Below are 14,960 nucleotides of genomic sequence, written 5' to 3' on the forward strand. Positions count from 1 at the left end.
GTATGAAACGAGTAAGTTGTGGATCACTTTATCTTTTGTAAAGTCTCCTCGAGCTTTCTTCAAATTTCTTATGAACGCGACACCGTTGGCTTTGAACAGGCTTAGTATTTCAAGTTATTTTTCTCTTTTTTGTCGTCTCTTGTTGCTCTTGTGCTTGGGCTTGTAGTCTTTTATTTCCATGTTGTCGCAAACGCTTACATTGAAGCTTCCACTATCCGGCCAACATGAGTCCAACCCTTTTTTTCCCACTTTTTAGACATTTCCTCTATGCTTTCTTTCTTTGATGGGTTTTTGACACCGAGAATTCTTTCTGGAGTTACAGTTATGGTTCAACACAGTTTCACACAATTTTCAGCTTTTGTAATGTAAGGCTATGATTGCGGTGCATAAGTGATTTTGCAGTATAATCGGTATATTCACCCATATGCAACACTTTGTTTTATGAGTAACTCTTCCCAATGTATGTGTTAATTTTGTGACTGTATCTAGTTATAATGTGTCCACTATGTGCTATTTGTCTATCTGCACTCTGCAGATACTCTGTGTCACGGCAAGCCAGGGCCTCTGTATATATATTATTTCTTTCTTGGATAAAAAAACCTCAGCACTCCGTAAAGGCGGGGGGAGATACGTCACCCTTCTCGTGTCTCAGTCTAAGCGGGAGAATGTCCTGGGAGGTCATAGGAAGACGAGGTGGTTCTTCACTATGTACCCGACTTTATTTACATGTAAAAATGGGTCACTGAACTGCTGTACCAGGTAACAAGGTTAACAATAGCTCACAACATTCGGGAACACTTAGCTGGCTTGAAAGTAAAAAACCACTACGATAGGTATTTTGTGTCCGTGTGTATTTTGTGTGGGTGGCAGTAGCTCAGTCTGTAGGGACTTGGGTTGGGAATCGGAGGGTCACCGGTTCAAGTCCCGGCATGGAAATTGGTCTGATAGCTGGAGAGGTGCCAGTCCACTTCCTGAGCACTGCCGAGGTGCCCTTGAGTAAGGCACCTAACCCCCCCACCAGCTCAGGAGCGCCCGCTGTGGGCAGCCCCCTCACTCTGAGACCTCTCCATTAGTGCATGTCCATAGGATCCTGTTTGTGCATGTGTGCATGTGTGTATTTCAGCCTATGTTTGTGTAGCATGTTAACTAGACAGAGTGTAAAAACGAATTTCCCTTCACGGGATCAATGAAGTATAAATTATTATTTACAAAGTATGTTTTTTCAGAAAGTAAAATACTAAGATTCAAATGGTTGTTAAACGGAATCTATGTTTCTATGTTTGATCTTTTTCTACAAATGTATTGGTTGGTTCCTCAGACATTACCTGCTGAGCAAACTCATCTCTTTTGGTTCACCAGGTTTACATAGTGCTGAATGGTAAAGATGGGATCTCGCAGACAAAAGAACTACAAGTCCCAGGATGCACCTTGTTCAGGAAAAACACTCAAGATACATTCATATTAAGGTAAAATCTAAAGATTACTTTCAACAAATTCAAAAGGTCTTTATGTCTGGTATTTTACAAATTACACTGCTATCCATTTTACTACAATAATACATTTTAACACATTAAACTCCTACTAAGTATTTTCTTTCTCTGTAACCGCAGTGCAGCTGACTGTCTGGGCCCAGTATGGGGGGTTCACATCTGGCATGACAACTCTGGCCCCTCCCCGACCTGGCACCTTAAAAATGTGGAGGTATCGGAGGTTAGTCTATTTGTTATTTAATGTGCTCTTCCCTCAGTGTTTGGTATTTCACTTCTACCTCCAAGATGGATTGCTTTCTACTTTTCAAACAGGTGAACATAGGGAATGTAAGAGGGCGTTCTTGGCTCTTTGTTGGCGAGTGCTGGCTAGCTGTGAATAAAGGGGACGGTCGGGTGGAGAGAATGCTGCTAGTTTGCGATCAGGGACTCGGCTTTGTTAAGGTGGAGTGCTCAAATACACAAATATTTTATTCATATTCATATTATCTTCTGTTAATGTGTGCATGCGTTCTTGCAGATGTTGTGTCTCAAGCTATCGGACTACTTTGTCGACCATCACATGTGGATATCTGTACACAGCGGTCCCTGCCCCAACCCTTTCACATACACTCAAAGACTTAGCGTTTGCCTGCTGCTCCTGATGGGCTATGCGTGTGTCAACACAATAATCATATCTCAAATGGATGATCGGGTTTGTCTATAAAACCTTTCAAATTAAAGATTCGGTCTACAATAGTAAGAAAACGTGTAACCCATATTACCTTTGTTCCTGATCCCCTGTTTACAGTCGCTGTTAGAGGTGGGCATCGTTGATGTTTCAGCTGTTTCCGTGACAACAGGAATATTAAGTGTGGTGGCTGTGTTGCCTGCAGGAGCGTTGATATCTTTCCTGTTTCGGCTGCGCGACGTCAAATTGGCAGAGTCAAACGGCCAACACACAAATGGCACAAACAGTGAAAAGATCTTTTTTGAAGGTGAGCTCTTTTTCTAAAGGTTTTACTTTGGGGCTTTTTTTATGCTTTTATGTAGAGACAGGACATGGAATAGAGGCAGAAACCAGGGAGAGAGAGAGAGAGTGGGGAATGACAAGCAGGAAAGGAGCCACAGATCGGATTCGAACCTGGGCCGCCCACCTGAAGACTACAGCCTTGATACATGGATGGTGTTTTTAGTTTGGTGCATGCCCAAGATATGTGGGTGTGGTTATTTAACTGTCTTGTGTAAGCCGTTTTCATACACTATTCAAATTGTAACTTTATGCAGTTGAACTAAGGTATATGACACGTTAATGGCATCACACATAGTCTGCTCAAACTTGGGTTACAATTTTTATCTATTTATTAAAAATCTAATAGAATTTGTCTTTTTGGATCCTCAAAACTTAATTCAACTTTCCATTTTTAGATATTTCCAAAACATTCCTGTACCAATCTTCTACCGTAGGTGAAGCCACTTTTTAGTTTTGGGTTATTACTTGCCTGTAACAGGGACTGCATCAGTTTTGTATACCCCCTTTTTTTTAAAAAAAAAGGTTCTCCAGGTTCTGAAGTATTTGAGTCTTGAATATTTTCTTAATGTTTTTGAATGCCACTTGAATATAAACTCATTTTGGAACAGGCCCAATATCTATGAGAATCACTCCAATAAGCCACATATTTCTCATCATGTCATCATTAGGTTTTTTTTTCTCCTCACAGACGCTCAATCAGTGACTGATAGTGTATTTGAGCCTCATCTCTTCTGGAGTAGTCTTCAGCGGTGGGCCCAGGAAGCGTGGAGGAACAAACACCAGGTAACACCTGGAGAATCAATATTTTTCCCTCTTCTGTTTTTTTTACTTTCTCCTTTTCATCACACAGCCATTCTCTTCCCTTTCTGACCCTTCTTGTTTGTGTTGCAGGGCGCGGACCTGGAGTCAGTTTATTCTACGAACACAGATAAAGAACCTGTAATCCAAACAGATGTGGCCATAAAAAAGGAACATGCTTTTGAAGTTGAGAATACGAAATCAGCATTTCAAAATGTGTCCCTGATTACTGAGGGGCCCGATGTTGATGCACCTCAGGGAAAAGTGTTAGGTCTTTTAAGTGAAAGCAGTGGGTTTCATGGAACCAAACCGGCTCTTTTGTCCAGTACGAGGGCGGGCGATGAAGCTATTCAGAGGGATAAAGTTCCTCAAGAAAAAAAGGAGGAAGGCAGCCATTACCAGGCAATCTGGTCCAATTACAGCAGACGTCAAGACAACGTTGCCAGGCTCAAAAGGAGAGGATTCAGACCAATATCCCAGTGGAGTCACTATGTGGCCTGGACCCTGTGTCTGCTGTTGTCTCTCTGCAGCCTGGGGCTCTCTGTAGTGCTGGGAACGAGGTAGCACATACAGTACACAATACCATTAAATGGATTATTGAAAATTAAATGAATGATTGTGGCAAGAGCTGTCAGTTATGCCTCATTGATAATTGCTTTTAAATCGTGATTTATGTCCTTTGTTATAACTGCATGTGTCTAAATGTTTTGTGTTTGTTTTCTTCTTTTAGGTTCAGCAGCAGCCAGGTTCTGCTTTGGGTACACTCTCTTTTCATCTGCCTGATGTCTTGCATCTTCTTCATTCAACCAGCTGTGGTAAACTAATGCAGGCCGTCTTTCAGACTTGTTAAAAAAAAGTTTGTAAAACCGAGACAGTTTCAAAAATCAGCTCTTCACACTTTCTCTTTGTCTCTTGCAGATAGCTGTGGTGGCAGTGGTTGTCTCATTTTGGTACAGAAAAAGAGCAGACTTTCACAGTTTCTCCAGAGTCACAGATGTCGAGACAGAGGCTTCAAAACTGCCGAGCCCCGATGGTTCTTATCAACAAGAAGATCCGTTTCGTAAAACTGCCTTTCCTCTGAAGAGATGCACAAATCACGAAAAGGTGATGGACACACTCTGCCATTATTTGATTCTCATCTATCCTGTTTTTTTTTAAATTGAACATATCTCTGATTGACAGCTGCTTGGAGCTCGCCAGCGTGCCCGGTTCCTTCATCACGTACGCCCGTCAACACTAGCAGAACTAAAGAAAACGCGTGGGAAGAAAAAAAGAGAGACTCTAATCTGCAAAACCCTCAGGTATGAAGCTGTGTATATGTACACCTGTGTGTATTTGATTTAAAGCTGTGTAAGGAATCATCCCTTTTTTCTTGTCTTTCAGGGATCTGTCGGTCTGTTTCTCCATGTTTTTTCTAATACTATGCATAAATTATGGCAGCTCACTTACAGCTGATTATAACCACCTCAACAAAGCAGTGAGAAAACAATTGATAAGGTAATATCTGCACACACACACACACACACACACACATTATCTCTTTCTTTGTTTCTATTACTTTCTGATTAACACACTCTTTCAACAGGGGCCATGATAAGTCCTTTATGTCCATACAAAAACATGACGACTGGTGGATGTGGACACACAGCCGCCTCCTTCATTTACTGTACAAAAATGCATCAACCACAACCAAGGTGAGCGACAACAACCCGTGCAGTGTTTCACAACCTTAGAATGTAATGAAATCTCTACAGTCCACTGTAAGACATGTAATAACTGCTATGTAAAGAGTTTTATGTTTCATTAGTATGAAATCAAACAAACGTTTCACCCTTTTTTTTTTTTTTTTTTTTACTGCTCAATGGTTTGATTTCATCCAACAGTCAAACGTCTTGATTGGAGAGCCAATCCTGTGGAAGATGGAGAAGTCCCGCTTATTCCAGGTCAATAAAAGAAACACAAACACTGCATACCTCTATAAGTCATAAATGTTTACTTGCCTAAATTCATTGTAACCTGGGGGGGGGGGGGGGGGGGGGGCTGTGGCTGTGGCCTAGTGGTTAGAGCCTGTTCCCCATGTACGGTCCTCGAAGCGGGTGGCCCAGGTTCAAATCCGACCCGTGGCTCTCTTTCTGCATGTCATTCCTCACTTTCTCTCTTTTTCTGACTCTATCCACTGTACTACCTCTAAAAATAAAGCCTTACAACTCCCAAAAATAAACCTTTAAAAAAAATAAAAAAATGTATCCTAAACATCTTGTCATAAAAATGACAGAAAAATGTATAGAATTCCATAAATGTTGGATTGTCACACAGTGAAATAAATATGAATAACTAAACTTACTTCTTTAAAAACCAGTCAATTTCTTTAGAATTCAAGACATTACACTGCTGTGTTGTAAACAACGTCTTCCTGTAGAGGGTGCTGTGTTATAACCTTGAGTCAAAGCCATGTGCACACAGTAACTATATTGTAGTAATGTATGTCAGTCAGTGGAGATTAAAGTTCATTGCATTGAGAGATGTATTAATTCAGCTCAAATTTGAAAAGCAACCCTGTGCTTTACGTTTCTTGAAGCAATCACTGACTCACTGTGTTACCTTCGATTGTCCTGACTGTGAGTATTCTGACTGACTGTGCTTCGTATGGCTGCTCAGGTCCCGAGCATGACTCCCATGCCAGAGTGTCTTTGGTCGTTCATGTCTGGAACATCCGCTCAACCACAATCCGGTGTCTTTGTTCCCACAAAAAAACCTTCAAGGACATGTGGTCAGCTGGGCTGCTACTTTGGACAAAGTGTTGAAGTCGGCTTAGGCCACAGGAAGTGAGAAACACACATGATAAAAATGGTTGAGTTATCCAAGCGTTTTCTCTGCTGACATGATTTCCTGATGTTTTTTTTTTTTTTACACCCTCACCTCTGTAAATACCTCATCATCATTGTTCAGTTTGTCCCTCTGCAGGTCCGATGCTGCGTCCAAACTGAAGCTCCTGAGTTCAGGTGGATGGCTGGGCAGACAGACAGCAGCGGTGAAAGTCCAGTTCACCTTGTTCAGTCCTGCACTCAACTTATTTACCGGTGTGACGATGCTCGCTGAGCAGAGCCCGACAGGTGTCCTCCTGCCCTCTGCCAAAGTCCAGTCAGTTAGGGTGTATCACACCCCTGCTGTGTGGGACTATGTCACTATGGTGTGCCAGGTAAAAAAAAATCATCTACTCTCAAAACCAAGTACAGTCTACGCACAACAATGTTCCCAAAATACATTTGCTTCAGTTGGTTATAAAAGATAATACCAACAAAACTGGACGCTTTTTCTTCATCCGCTCCAGCTCCTCTTCCTTCTCTTGTCTCTGCTGCAACTCTGGGATCAGGTGTCCTCTGTAGGGCAGGAAGGGCTGTTTGGATACTCGAGGAGGCCCTGCAGCTGGCTAGAAGTGAGTCCACCACATATGCTCAAAACACAGAAATCATACTGCTTATTGTGAGACAAAAAAAACATTAAAGGACCTCCAGCAAGATTTAACATACAAATACACGACAACAATACACACACACACACACACACACACACACACACACACACACACACATATTGCACGCAACAGTGCAAACAAGATCACAATGACCTGAAAGGGCAAAGCAACCTCTAGCTCTTGAACTAACACAACTGTGAAGTTATTCACACACAAAAGGTCGAGCACACAGCATGACATTAGCTGCACAAACTATAAGGAAGTGGTTTTGCTTTATTCTACTGTAGAATTGAACCGCTTCCTCTCTCTGTCTCACTCTTTTCTGCAGGTCAGTCTGCTGATAGTAACCCTTGTGTATTACTCTTATTACATCTGTCACTCTGTAATTGTCTTGGACACAGTGGAGCTGCTGCAGAGACACAACCACAGAAGACATGTTGATGTCGTACTTCTGGCAACCTGTGAACAAGTGAGAGAAAGAAGGGAGGGGAGAGGAGGGTTGGAGAGGCAGGAAAAACAAATATTAAATGTTGACAGTACCATTCACTCCCTGTCCTGCTGTAATTAAATAAACTACCTTCTCTTAAAAAGAAAGAGCCTTATCTTTATTATTAATTTGATTAAATTCAATAATATCATGAAACCCTCACATTACAACTTTATATTTGTAATCATGTAGTAGTTAACGTTTGTAGTTTTTGTTAGACACGCCTTTATTAAATACAAGATGGTGAATTCAGATGTCAAACGTGCTTTACAAACATAACATGAATGATTCACAGTGGTGACGTCTTCTGTGTTCGCAGCATAGCCGCATTCTGCGTGGAGTTCTGCTCTTCCTCCTCACCATGAAGTGTGTGACTGTGTTGAGGGTGATCAGGACGTTTGCCACCTCTGCTGCACTCCTCACTCGCACACTTTACAGACTTTTATGGCCAATGGTAAAAACATTGTGCGGCAACCAGAAAAAAGGCCCTATATTGTCAGCGATAGCTACTGTCGTTTTAGAAAAATAAATGTTCAAAGTCTGTATTCATTTATTACTTCACCAGAAGATGTTGAGAAATGTCATAAAACGATCAGTGAGGTAATTGTACAATTCTGTGAGAATATCCTTTTAGCACAGAAACACATCATTATTCTCCTTCAGTGATCATTTAGTTCTGGCGGAAAACATGGAAATGGTTTCCCTCTTCTGTCTTAGATTACAAGTCTTATCCTGATGGTGGCGCTGTCCTGCGTGGGGAATCTCCTACTTGTGAAAAGCTCCTGGGCCTTCAGTCTACCTTCCCGCTCACCTCAGACACGCCTCAGTCATCACTGGAGTCACAGGGCCTTAAAGTGCCATCTCCTTTACCGAGGAGCTCTCTATCTGTCCTCCATTGTGTGGACAGCAGGGGTACATATAAACCATGAAACCTTTTTTTCCCAAAACATTTTGTGAATGAAAGACTAGAAGACAAACGTAATGTTTAATAAATCAGTCAGTAAAAATGTAGTATTCATCTGTGGTTTTTTCTAACAGCAGTCCGTCTTTCTTTTGCAGACTCTAGGTGTTGTGTCATCAGTGTTCAGAAGTGCCAAAGCATCTCGAACCAGGGGGAATGTCTTCACTGTGACAGAATTAACCGATTACATCAGACAGAGAGTCTCTGAGTTTACAGGGCATGCACGACGACGTTCATGGACTGAAAATCAAGTGGAAAGGAGGGTAAAGAAAAAGCAGCTCAGTCTAGTTAGATTAAAAATTCTCTAAAAAAAAAAAAAAAAAAAAGGATTAAGATTGTTTTTTCGAAAAAATAATTTTAATTTGAAAGTGTATGTATATCATTGTAATGCTTTTTAACCTGCATCTCTTTGTCAAACTACCTGTGTCTGAATCATAGAGACTACAGTCAGGTTCTTGATAGATGTCGATGTTTGCCTTTAATTGGCTGCAGTTATAGTACTGTGCAAGGTCAAGCCGCAGCTTTGTTTTAATCACCATCCATTTTTAAGATACAACCAGAAAATACAGGAACATTTTATATACACAAAATAATATTTATCCTGCTGAAAAATCAAACTGTTTCTAATCAGCCACTTTGCAGAAAACGGGCATCACAACATTTCTAAATCTGAAGGTGGCCTTAACATTTACATTTGTAGAGTTAACGCTTTTCTAGGTTCAGAAATGAATAATTGTACCGTGTTTTTTTTTTTTTCTCCAGACTTATCACCTTGAGGAGTTTGAAGGCTTAGTGGATGAACTTTTGTTTAAACTCAACGTCCTCTCAAACAGTCTGCACCTCACGCTGCCCCCCAAAGCCCATCACTACAGGGAGGAGGACAGTCCTCACACCTCACCAATACAGGAGCCTCCTTACTTGGATGCACAGGTGACTTTGCCTCCTTTACAAAAAAAAATAAAACAAAGTGCTCTTACACAGTGTATTATTTGACATGTCGTCTTGAGGGAAAATGGTGTTTGAATGAACACTGGGTGATTCTGCTTCAGGACTCTGTGAGACCACTACCATCAGAAGAGACCATGTCTAATGATCACACAGATGACAGTGGCCATGTGGAAACCCTTTCTCCATCTTACTTGCTCAGGTAATAATTTTGTATGCAGACTGTCTAGACTATGTTAGTTATAAGAAAACATTTAAACATCTTTAATTGCAAAATGATACAATATTTGTTTTTTCTTCATGGGGATGAATTACCAGGTCCAGACTTGAACCGGAGATACTGACACTCCAGCGACAGAGAAACCAAAGGGGAGACGACTGCTTCTCCAACGCTGCTTTTGCATCACATAATTCACAGCAACCTGATACAATAACAGAAGAAAACCCAAAAGACAGAGAGCTTGAGACTTATTTACATGGTCAAAATTGCGTCTCCCCTCCAGGGTCAACATCACTGATTACAGTTTGTTCAGATGATGATCCTGAGAAGGAAGTTGAACCGGCGACTAGAGGAGATTACAGCTGCTGGTTGAGTATAACTCAGGCCACTCATACCGAGGTGGTGGTGGAAGTTCTTGTACATGAGGCACCTGAGAGTCTACCGTCATATAAACAGTAGGGTCACATTATCATATATAATGATACTACAACTCTACAATTCACTTAGCAGATGCTCTTATCTGAAGTGATGTACATCATAGAGTAGGTACAACACTAATCCAGTCATACACTGCCACTGAAGCATATCGGACATGTTGCTCAGCTGGGGACTGAACCCTCTACCTTCCGGTTGAGAGGTGACGACTCTACCAACTGAGCCACAGCCGCCCACCATACTATTTGCTAATCACTTGGGATTTCACTGCATCTCCTTAACTAGCAAATAATATAACCTGGATCAAATAAACATATGAAATAAGTCGTCCCATGCTGGTAGGTACTCATTAAAAAAACTGTTCAATTAAATTTTGTAACTACCTGTGGCTTTTTTTTTATTACTTTTTGAGAATCCTTTACTTTCTATTCTTGCAACCTGTCATTTAAATTTGATTGTAATGAAAAAGATGTATGCATTAGAGTTGTATGTTGCTGTTTAGTTGAGCATCATCTGTTTAAAAAAAAAGACTTGGTGTCAGCTTTACATTTTATATGAATGTTCTGTGATCACACCTGAGATGTGTGATATTTAACAATCTGTTTCTTAGGCTTTAAAGAGAAATTGCGATGAAGATGCATTGTCTTTTTTTTTTTTTTTTAAATCACATGAAATGAAGACACGTGTACAAATCATGATTTAATCATTCACTGGAGTAGTGTTTTAGATCATCTGTAACTAGCTGGCGCGTTCACAAACAGTGTGAAACATGAAATAAAAGCGTCCAATAGCGTCCGCCAACGTAGACTTGAGTGGCGTGCTGTGATTGGCGAACAGCCGAGGAGGAGGACCAATCACAGCGTGGCAAGTCAGACAAAGTTCCAGACGGAGGAGGCGGCGTGCGTTGTTTTCTGAAGTGATTACTTTGTATGAAACCAACGAACCAAAGGCGTCCACAGCCACACGTCAGTATTGATCCGGACAGCTCGTTGTCTGTAAGCTGATCAGCAGACTACTTGTGTGAAAACACGTCGTTAAACCACGGGCCGCGTCATCTTCGGACAATGAGGAAGGTTGCTCTGCTGCTGATTGTGCTGCTCGGCGTGGCACACTTTGCGACTGTCAGCCGATGTGAAGATGGTAAACAAGCTTTTTAATGCAAGTCTTCTGTGTTTATTCTAACTGTATGTTGCTGCTGAAGTGAAGTCATTCCGCCTGCATGTTTGTTTTTCCAGTAAGTTACTGCAGGCTAGCAGGTCAGCTAATGTCAACACAAAGTGGTACAGATAAGTCGCAGTAATGTAGCTTACCTGGCTTGTGAGTGTTGACACTAACATCAGACAATTCAGCTTCGTTACAAAGCTTCGTAGAAAGTGGTTTGCTCCTTACGGTCAAACCGGATGTATGTTGCTGTCAAATGCGTCAGGAAGTGTTGCGTCCATACTTTCTTTGAGTCTTTAACCAGTAATGAAAAACACACAAAATGCATGTGAAACACTACCATACCTGAGTTTAAAATCCACTTGTTCTTTGCTGTTTGTTTAGATGTTGCAGAGGAGAAGGTGGAGACTGATGAAGAGGAAAGTGATGATGATGAGGATGATGATGATGATGATGACACAGAGGTGAAAGAGGAAAACGGAGTGCTTGTTCTGAACGACAACAACTTTGAAACTTTCATGGAGGGCAAAGACACAGTTCTGATTGAGTTTTATGCTCCATGGTACGTCTGTTTCTCCTCCTCAGCTTGGCAACGCCTTCATTTTTACCCCCCCCCTCACTTCTCGAGGCATTTTTCTATTCACAAAGTTGAAGTTGATGTTCTTCGTTTGTCCTGTGTAGGTGCGGCCACTGTAAACAGTTTGTCCCAGAATATGAAAAAATAGCTCAGGCTCTTAAGGAGAATGACCCACCTGTACCTGTGGCCAAAGTTGACGCCACAGTAGCCAGCGACTTAGCGACCAGGTTCGAGGTGTCGGGCTATCCCACAATTAAGATTTTGAAAAATGGGGAGCCTGTCGACTACGATGGAGAAAGAACAGAGAAAGGTAAGAAGAGTTGATCTGTTATGTTTCATGATGAATCTCTTTGGAAAAGCATTGGGTGATTAACAGACTGTGTTTTGCTGCAGCTATTGTGGCCAGGGTCAAAGAGGTGGCTCAGCCAGATTGGAAGCCCCCCCCTGAGGCGACGCTGGTGCTGACCAAGGACAACTTTGATGACACCGTCAACAATGCGGACATCATCTTGGTGGAGTTCTACGCTCCATGGTTAGTCGCCACATTGTCGATCATAAAACACTCAGTGTGCTCAGAAGCCTCTCCGTCGGGTCTGACCTGCAGCACTGATTTAAAAAAACAAAAAACAAAAAGGTGTTCTTCATTATTTGCTGGTTGTCGCCTTCAGGTGTGGACACTGTAAGCGTTTGGCTCCAGAATACGAGAAGGCAGCCAAAGAGCTCAGCCAGCGCTCTCCTCCCATCCCTCTGGCCAAGGTGGATGCCACTGTGGAGAGTGAGGTCGCCTCACGTTTTGAAGTCACAGGCTACCCCACACTCAAGATCTTCAGGAGAGGGAAGATGTTCGACTACAACGGGCCCAGAGAGAAGCATGGCATGTGATCTTGCTATATACAAAACTGACACCAGCCTTTTTTCGGGTTTGTCTTTGCTATTTTTTTTTTTTTTTTAACTATTACTGTTGATCTCACTTTTCTGTTTGTTCCTGTTCCTCCAGGGATTGTTGACTACATGGGTGAGCAGTCAGGGCCTCCCTCTAAGCAGATCCAGGCACAGAAACAGGTGCAGGAGCTGATCAAGGATGGGGATGATGCTGTGATTGTCGGTGTGTTTTCCGGTGAACAGGACGCGGCTTATGAAATCTACATTGAAGCCTGTGAGTATCCCGGGCAGGAGATATTCAGAGAAACTAGTTATGGAAAAGAAGCCCGTCTTTAAATGTGTAGTCCACCTAACCTAATTTATTTTTGTAATGAGGGCAAAGCTCGTTGATATTTTCCAAACACTCATGTAGATGTGACTCTCACTGCTGTCTGTCTGTCTGTCTGTCTGTCTGTCAGGTAATGCCCTGAGAGAAGACTTCACCTTCCGTCACTCGTTCAGTTCTGATCTTGCAAAACTGCTCAATGCTTCGCCTGGTCAGGTTGTCATTGTTCACCCAGAGAGGTTCCGCTCAAAGTACGAGCCAGCTTCACACACACTTACAGTGAAGGTATCGTCTGTTTTATGATTTTTATGATTTTTTTTTTTTTTTTTTAAATTAGATGAGTTAAGAATAGTTTAATAGACTCTGAATCCCACCCTACTGTTGTCTTTTAGTTTTAGTGTGGGGGTAAATATTGTCTCCAGGTGAAATCCGTGGTGCTAATCCAGTCTTCAGTGGTGAATTATTTAATTTAAAAGAGACAAATTAAATTAAGTAAAACATTTTTTTTGATCCTACAGGACTCTACGTCTGTGTCAGAAGTGCAGGACTTTTTCAAAAAGCATGTGAGTCCTCTGGTGGGCCACAGAAAACCAAGCAATGACGCCAAGCGCTACGCGAAAAGACCCATGGTGGTTGTTTACTATGGAGTTGACTTCAGCTTTGACTACAGGAAAGGTGAGTTCTTCATATTTAGGTTAGACCTGGGATCTTGTTTTGCCGCAAATTACATTTTTTACAATGTTGAATTTACTGTAATACTGTTTGTATAGCTTTGTGTCAAGGCAAGAAAAGACTCATTTTGACACCAGAAACAATAATACCACTTGTGAAGAATTGAAAATGCATTGGACAAATCTCATATTTAGTTTTTCCTTTCATTTGCAGCCACACAGTTCTGGAGGTCCAAGGTGCTTGCAGTGGCCAAGGACTTCCCAGAATACACCTTTGTCATCGCTGACGAGGAGGACTACGCTGAGGAGCTGAAGGGCCTGGGTCTGAGTGAGAGCGGAGAGGAAGTGAACGTAGGAATTCAGGGAGAGGGAGGCAAAAAGTACGCCATGGAGCCTGAGGAATTTGACTCTGAAGTGCTGAGAGACTTTGTAATGGCTTTCAAGAAAGGTACGTGTGGAGTTGTTTTATTAGTATCATGTTAAAGAGGCATGTTTTTTTCCTGATAGAAATCAGGAAGAGGCAGTTTTATTTTTCTCCAAAACTCTTGCTGTGTAAACAGTTTAATAAACGCACTTTCACTCTTGTTACTGTTTAAGTCCCACTACAATTTCTTTCTCTAGACACTCTAATTTTGTGTAGTTAGATTAATATTTAGCCATGTAATGGAAACAAATGTAACTATATATCTGGTATCTGTACATAAACTGCATTTGAATGATTAGAAATGATCTTGGAACACGATATGGTATAATTTACATAAAAGCCTAGCATTGACCATTTGAATTTAACACGTTTGTTCTGATCATTTCTCTTCCGTTTACAGGGAAGCTGAAGCCCATCATTAAATCCCAGCCAGTGCCAAAAAACAACAAAGGACCAGTTAAGGTCGTGGTCGGAAAAAACTTTGACGACATCGTCATGGATACCCAGAAGGATGTCCTGATTGAGTTTTATGCTCCCTGGTGTGGCCACTGTAAGAAACTAGAGCCCGATTTTTTGGCTCTGGGCAAGAAGTACAAAGGGGAGAAGAACCTGGTGATCGCCAAGATGGACGCCACAGCCAACGAGGTGCCAAACGAAAACTACAAAGTGGAAGGCTTCCCCACAATATACTTTGCCCCAAGCAACAGCAAGCAGAGCCCCGTCAAATTTGAAGGTGGAGACAGAACAGTAGAGGGCTTCAGCAAGTTTGTGGAACAGCACGCCACGAAGCTGTCGCAGAAGAAAGACGAACTTTGAAAATATTGCTCTCTATGAGTAGCGAAGAACTCAAAGTGTGCTTGAGCGGACTCTCAGAGGGGAAAAGCAGGAGAGGCAAATGGAGTTACTGTGATGACCAATCATCGTTTTAGTTTCTGTTCATTCCAAGAGATTCAGCTTTCTTCTGTTTCTAAAAGCATGTAAGCACTTGTTGGAGATTTCAGTCTTTTTAAATAAAACCAAAAATGATGGCAGCAACGTGTGCCAGCACCTTAATGTGACTCTTTGATAATATGAATGAAAACGGGGGAAGTTGTGATAGC

General features: G+C 41.8%; 2 protein-coding genes across 2 annotated transcripts in view; both read left to right on the forward strand.

Annotated features, from left to right (window-relative positions):
• LOC132994638 (polycystin-1-like protein 1) overlaps window positions 1-9,844 on the forward strand; it is a 28,621-nt gene extending 18,777 nt beyond the window's left edge. Inside the window, exons 31-53 of the mRNA XM_061065125.1 lie at window positions 1,360-1,466; window positions 1,611-1,710; window positions 1,803-1,931; window positions 2,008-2,181; window positions 2,278-2,464; window positions 3,188-3,282; window positions 3,391-3,857; window positions 4,028-4,112; window positions 4,216-4,401; window positions 4,480-4,598; window positions 4,681-4,794; window positions 4,883-4,991; window positions 5,181-5,240; window positions 5,956-6,122; window positions 6,262-6,496; window positions 6,629-6,733; window positions 7,101-7,241; window positions 7,579-7,713; window positions 7,977-8,171; window positions 8,319-8,483; window positions 8,983-9,150; window positions 9,270-9,367; window positions 9,484-9,844. Of these exons, the coding sequence (XP_060921108.1) occupies window positions 1,360-1,466; window positions 1,611-1,710; window positions 1,803-1,931; window positions 2,008-2,181; window positions 2,278-2,464; window positions 3,188-3,282; window positions 3,391-3,857; window positions 4,028-4,112; window positions 4,216-4,401; window positions 4,480-4,598; window positions 4,681-4,794; window positions 4,883-4,991; window positions 5,181-5,240; window positions 5,956-6,122; window positions 6,262-6,496; window positions 6,629-6,733; window positions 7,101-7,241; window positions 7,579-7,713; window positions 7,977-8,171; window positions 8,319-8,483; window positions 8,983-9,150; window positions 9,270-9,367; window positions 9,484-9,844 (3,702 nt within the window). The remainder of the gene's footprint in view (window positions 1-1,359; window positions 1,467-1,610; window positions 1,711-1,802; window positions 1,932-2,007; window positions 2,182-2,277; window positions 2,465-3,187; window positions 3,283-3,390; window positions 3,858-4,027; window positions 4,113-4,215; window positions 4,402-4,479; window positions 4,599-4,680; window positions 4,795-4,882; window positions 4,992-5,180; window positions 5,241-5,955; window positions 6,123-6,261; window positions 6,497-6,628; window positions 6,734-7,100; window positions 7,242-7,578; window positions 7,714-7,976; window positions 8,172-8,318; window positions 8,484-8,982; window positions 9,151-9,269; window positions 9,368-9,483) is intronic.
• Window positions 9,845-10,860: 1,016 nt separating this feature from the next.
• On the forward strand, window positions 10,861-14,891 carry pdia4 (protein disulfide isomerase family A, member 4). The gene is made up of 10 exons (XM_061064094.1): window positions 10,861-10,960; window positions 11,366-11,543; window positions 11,663-11,868; window positions 11,952-12,090; window positions 12,227-12,432; window positions 12,556-12,714; window positions 12,899-13,050; window positions 13,284-13,440; window positions 13,651-13,884; window positions 14,261-14,891. Exons 1-10 carry the CDS (start codon window positions 10,885-10,887, stop codon window positions 14,674-14,676), a joined length of 1,923 nt encoding a protein of 640 aa, XP_060920077.1. The 5' UTR covers window positions 10,861-10,884; the 3' UTR covers window positions 14,677-14,891.
• Window positions 14,892-14,960: the final 69 nt, after the last annotated feature.

Source organism: Labrus mixtus, chromosome 19 (assembly GCF_963584025.1).
Source record: "Labrus mixtus chromosome 19, fLabMix1.1, whole genome shotgun sequence".
Taxonomy (NCBI): Eukaryota; Metazoa; Chordata; class Actinopteri; order Labriformes; family Labridae; genus Labrus; species Labrus mixtus.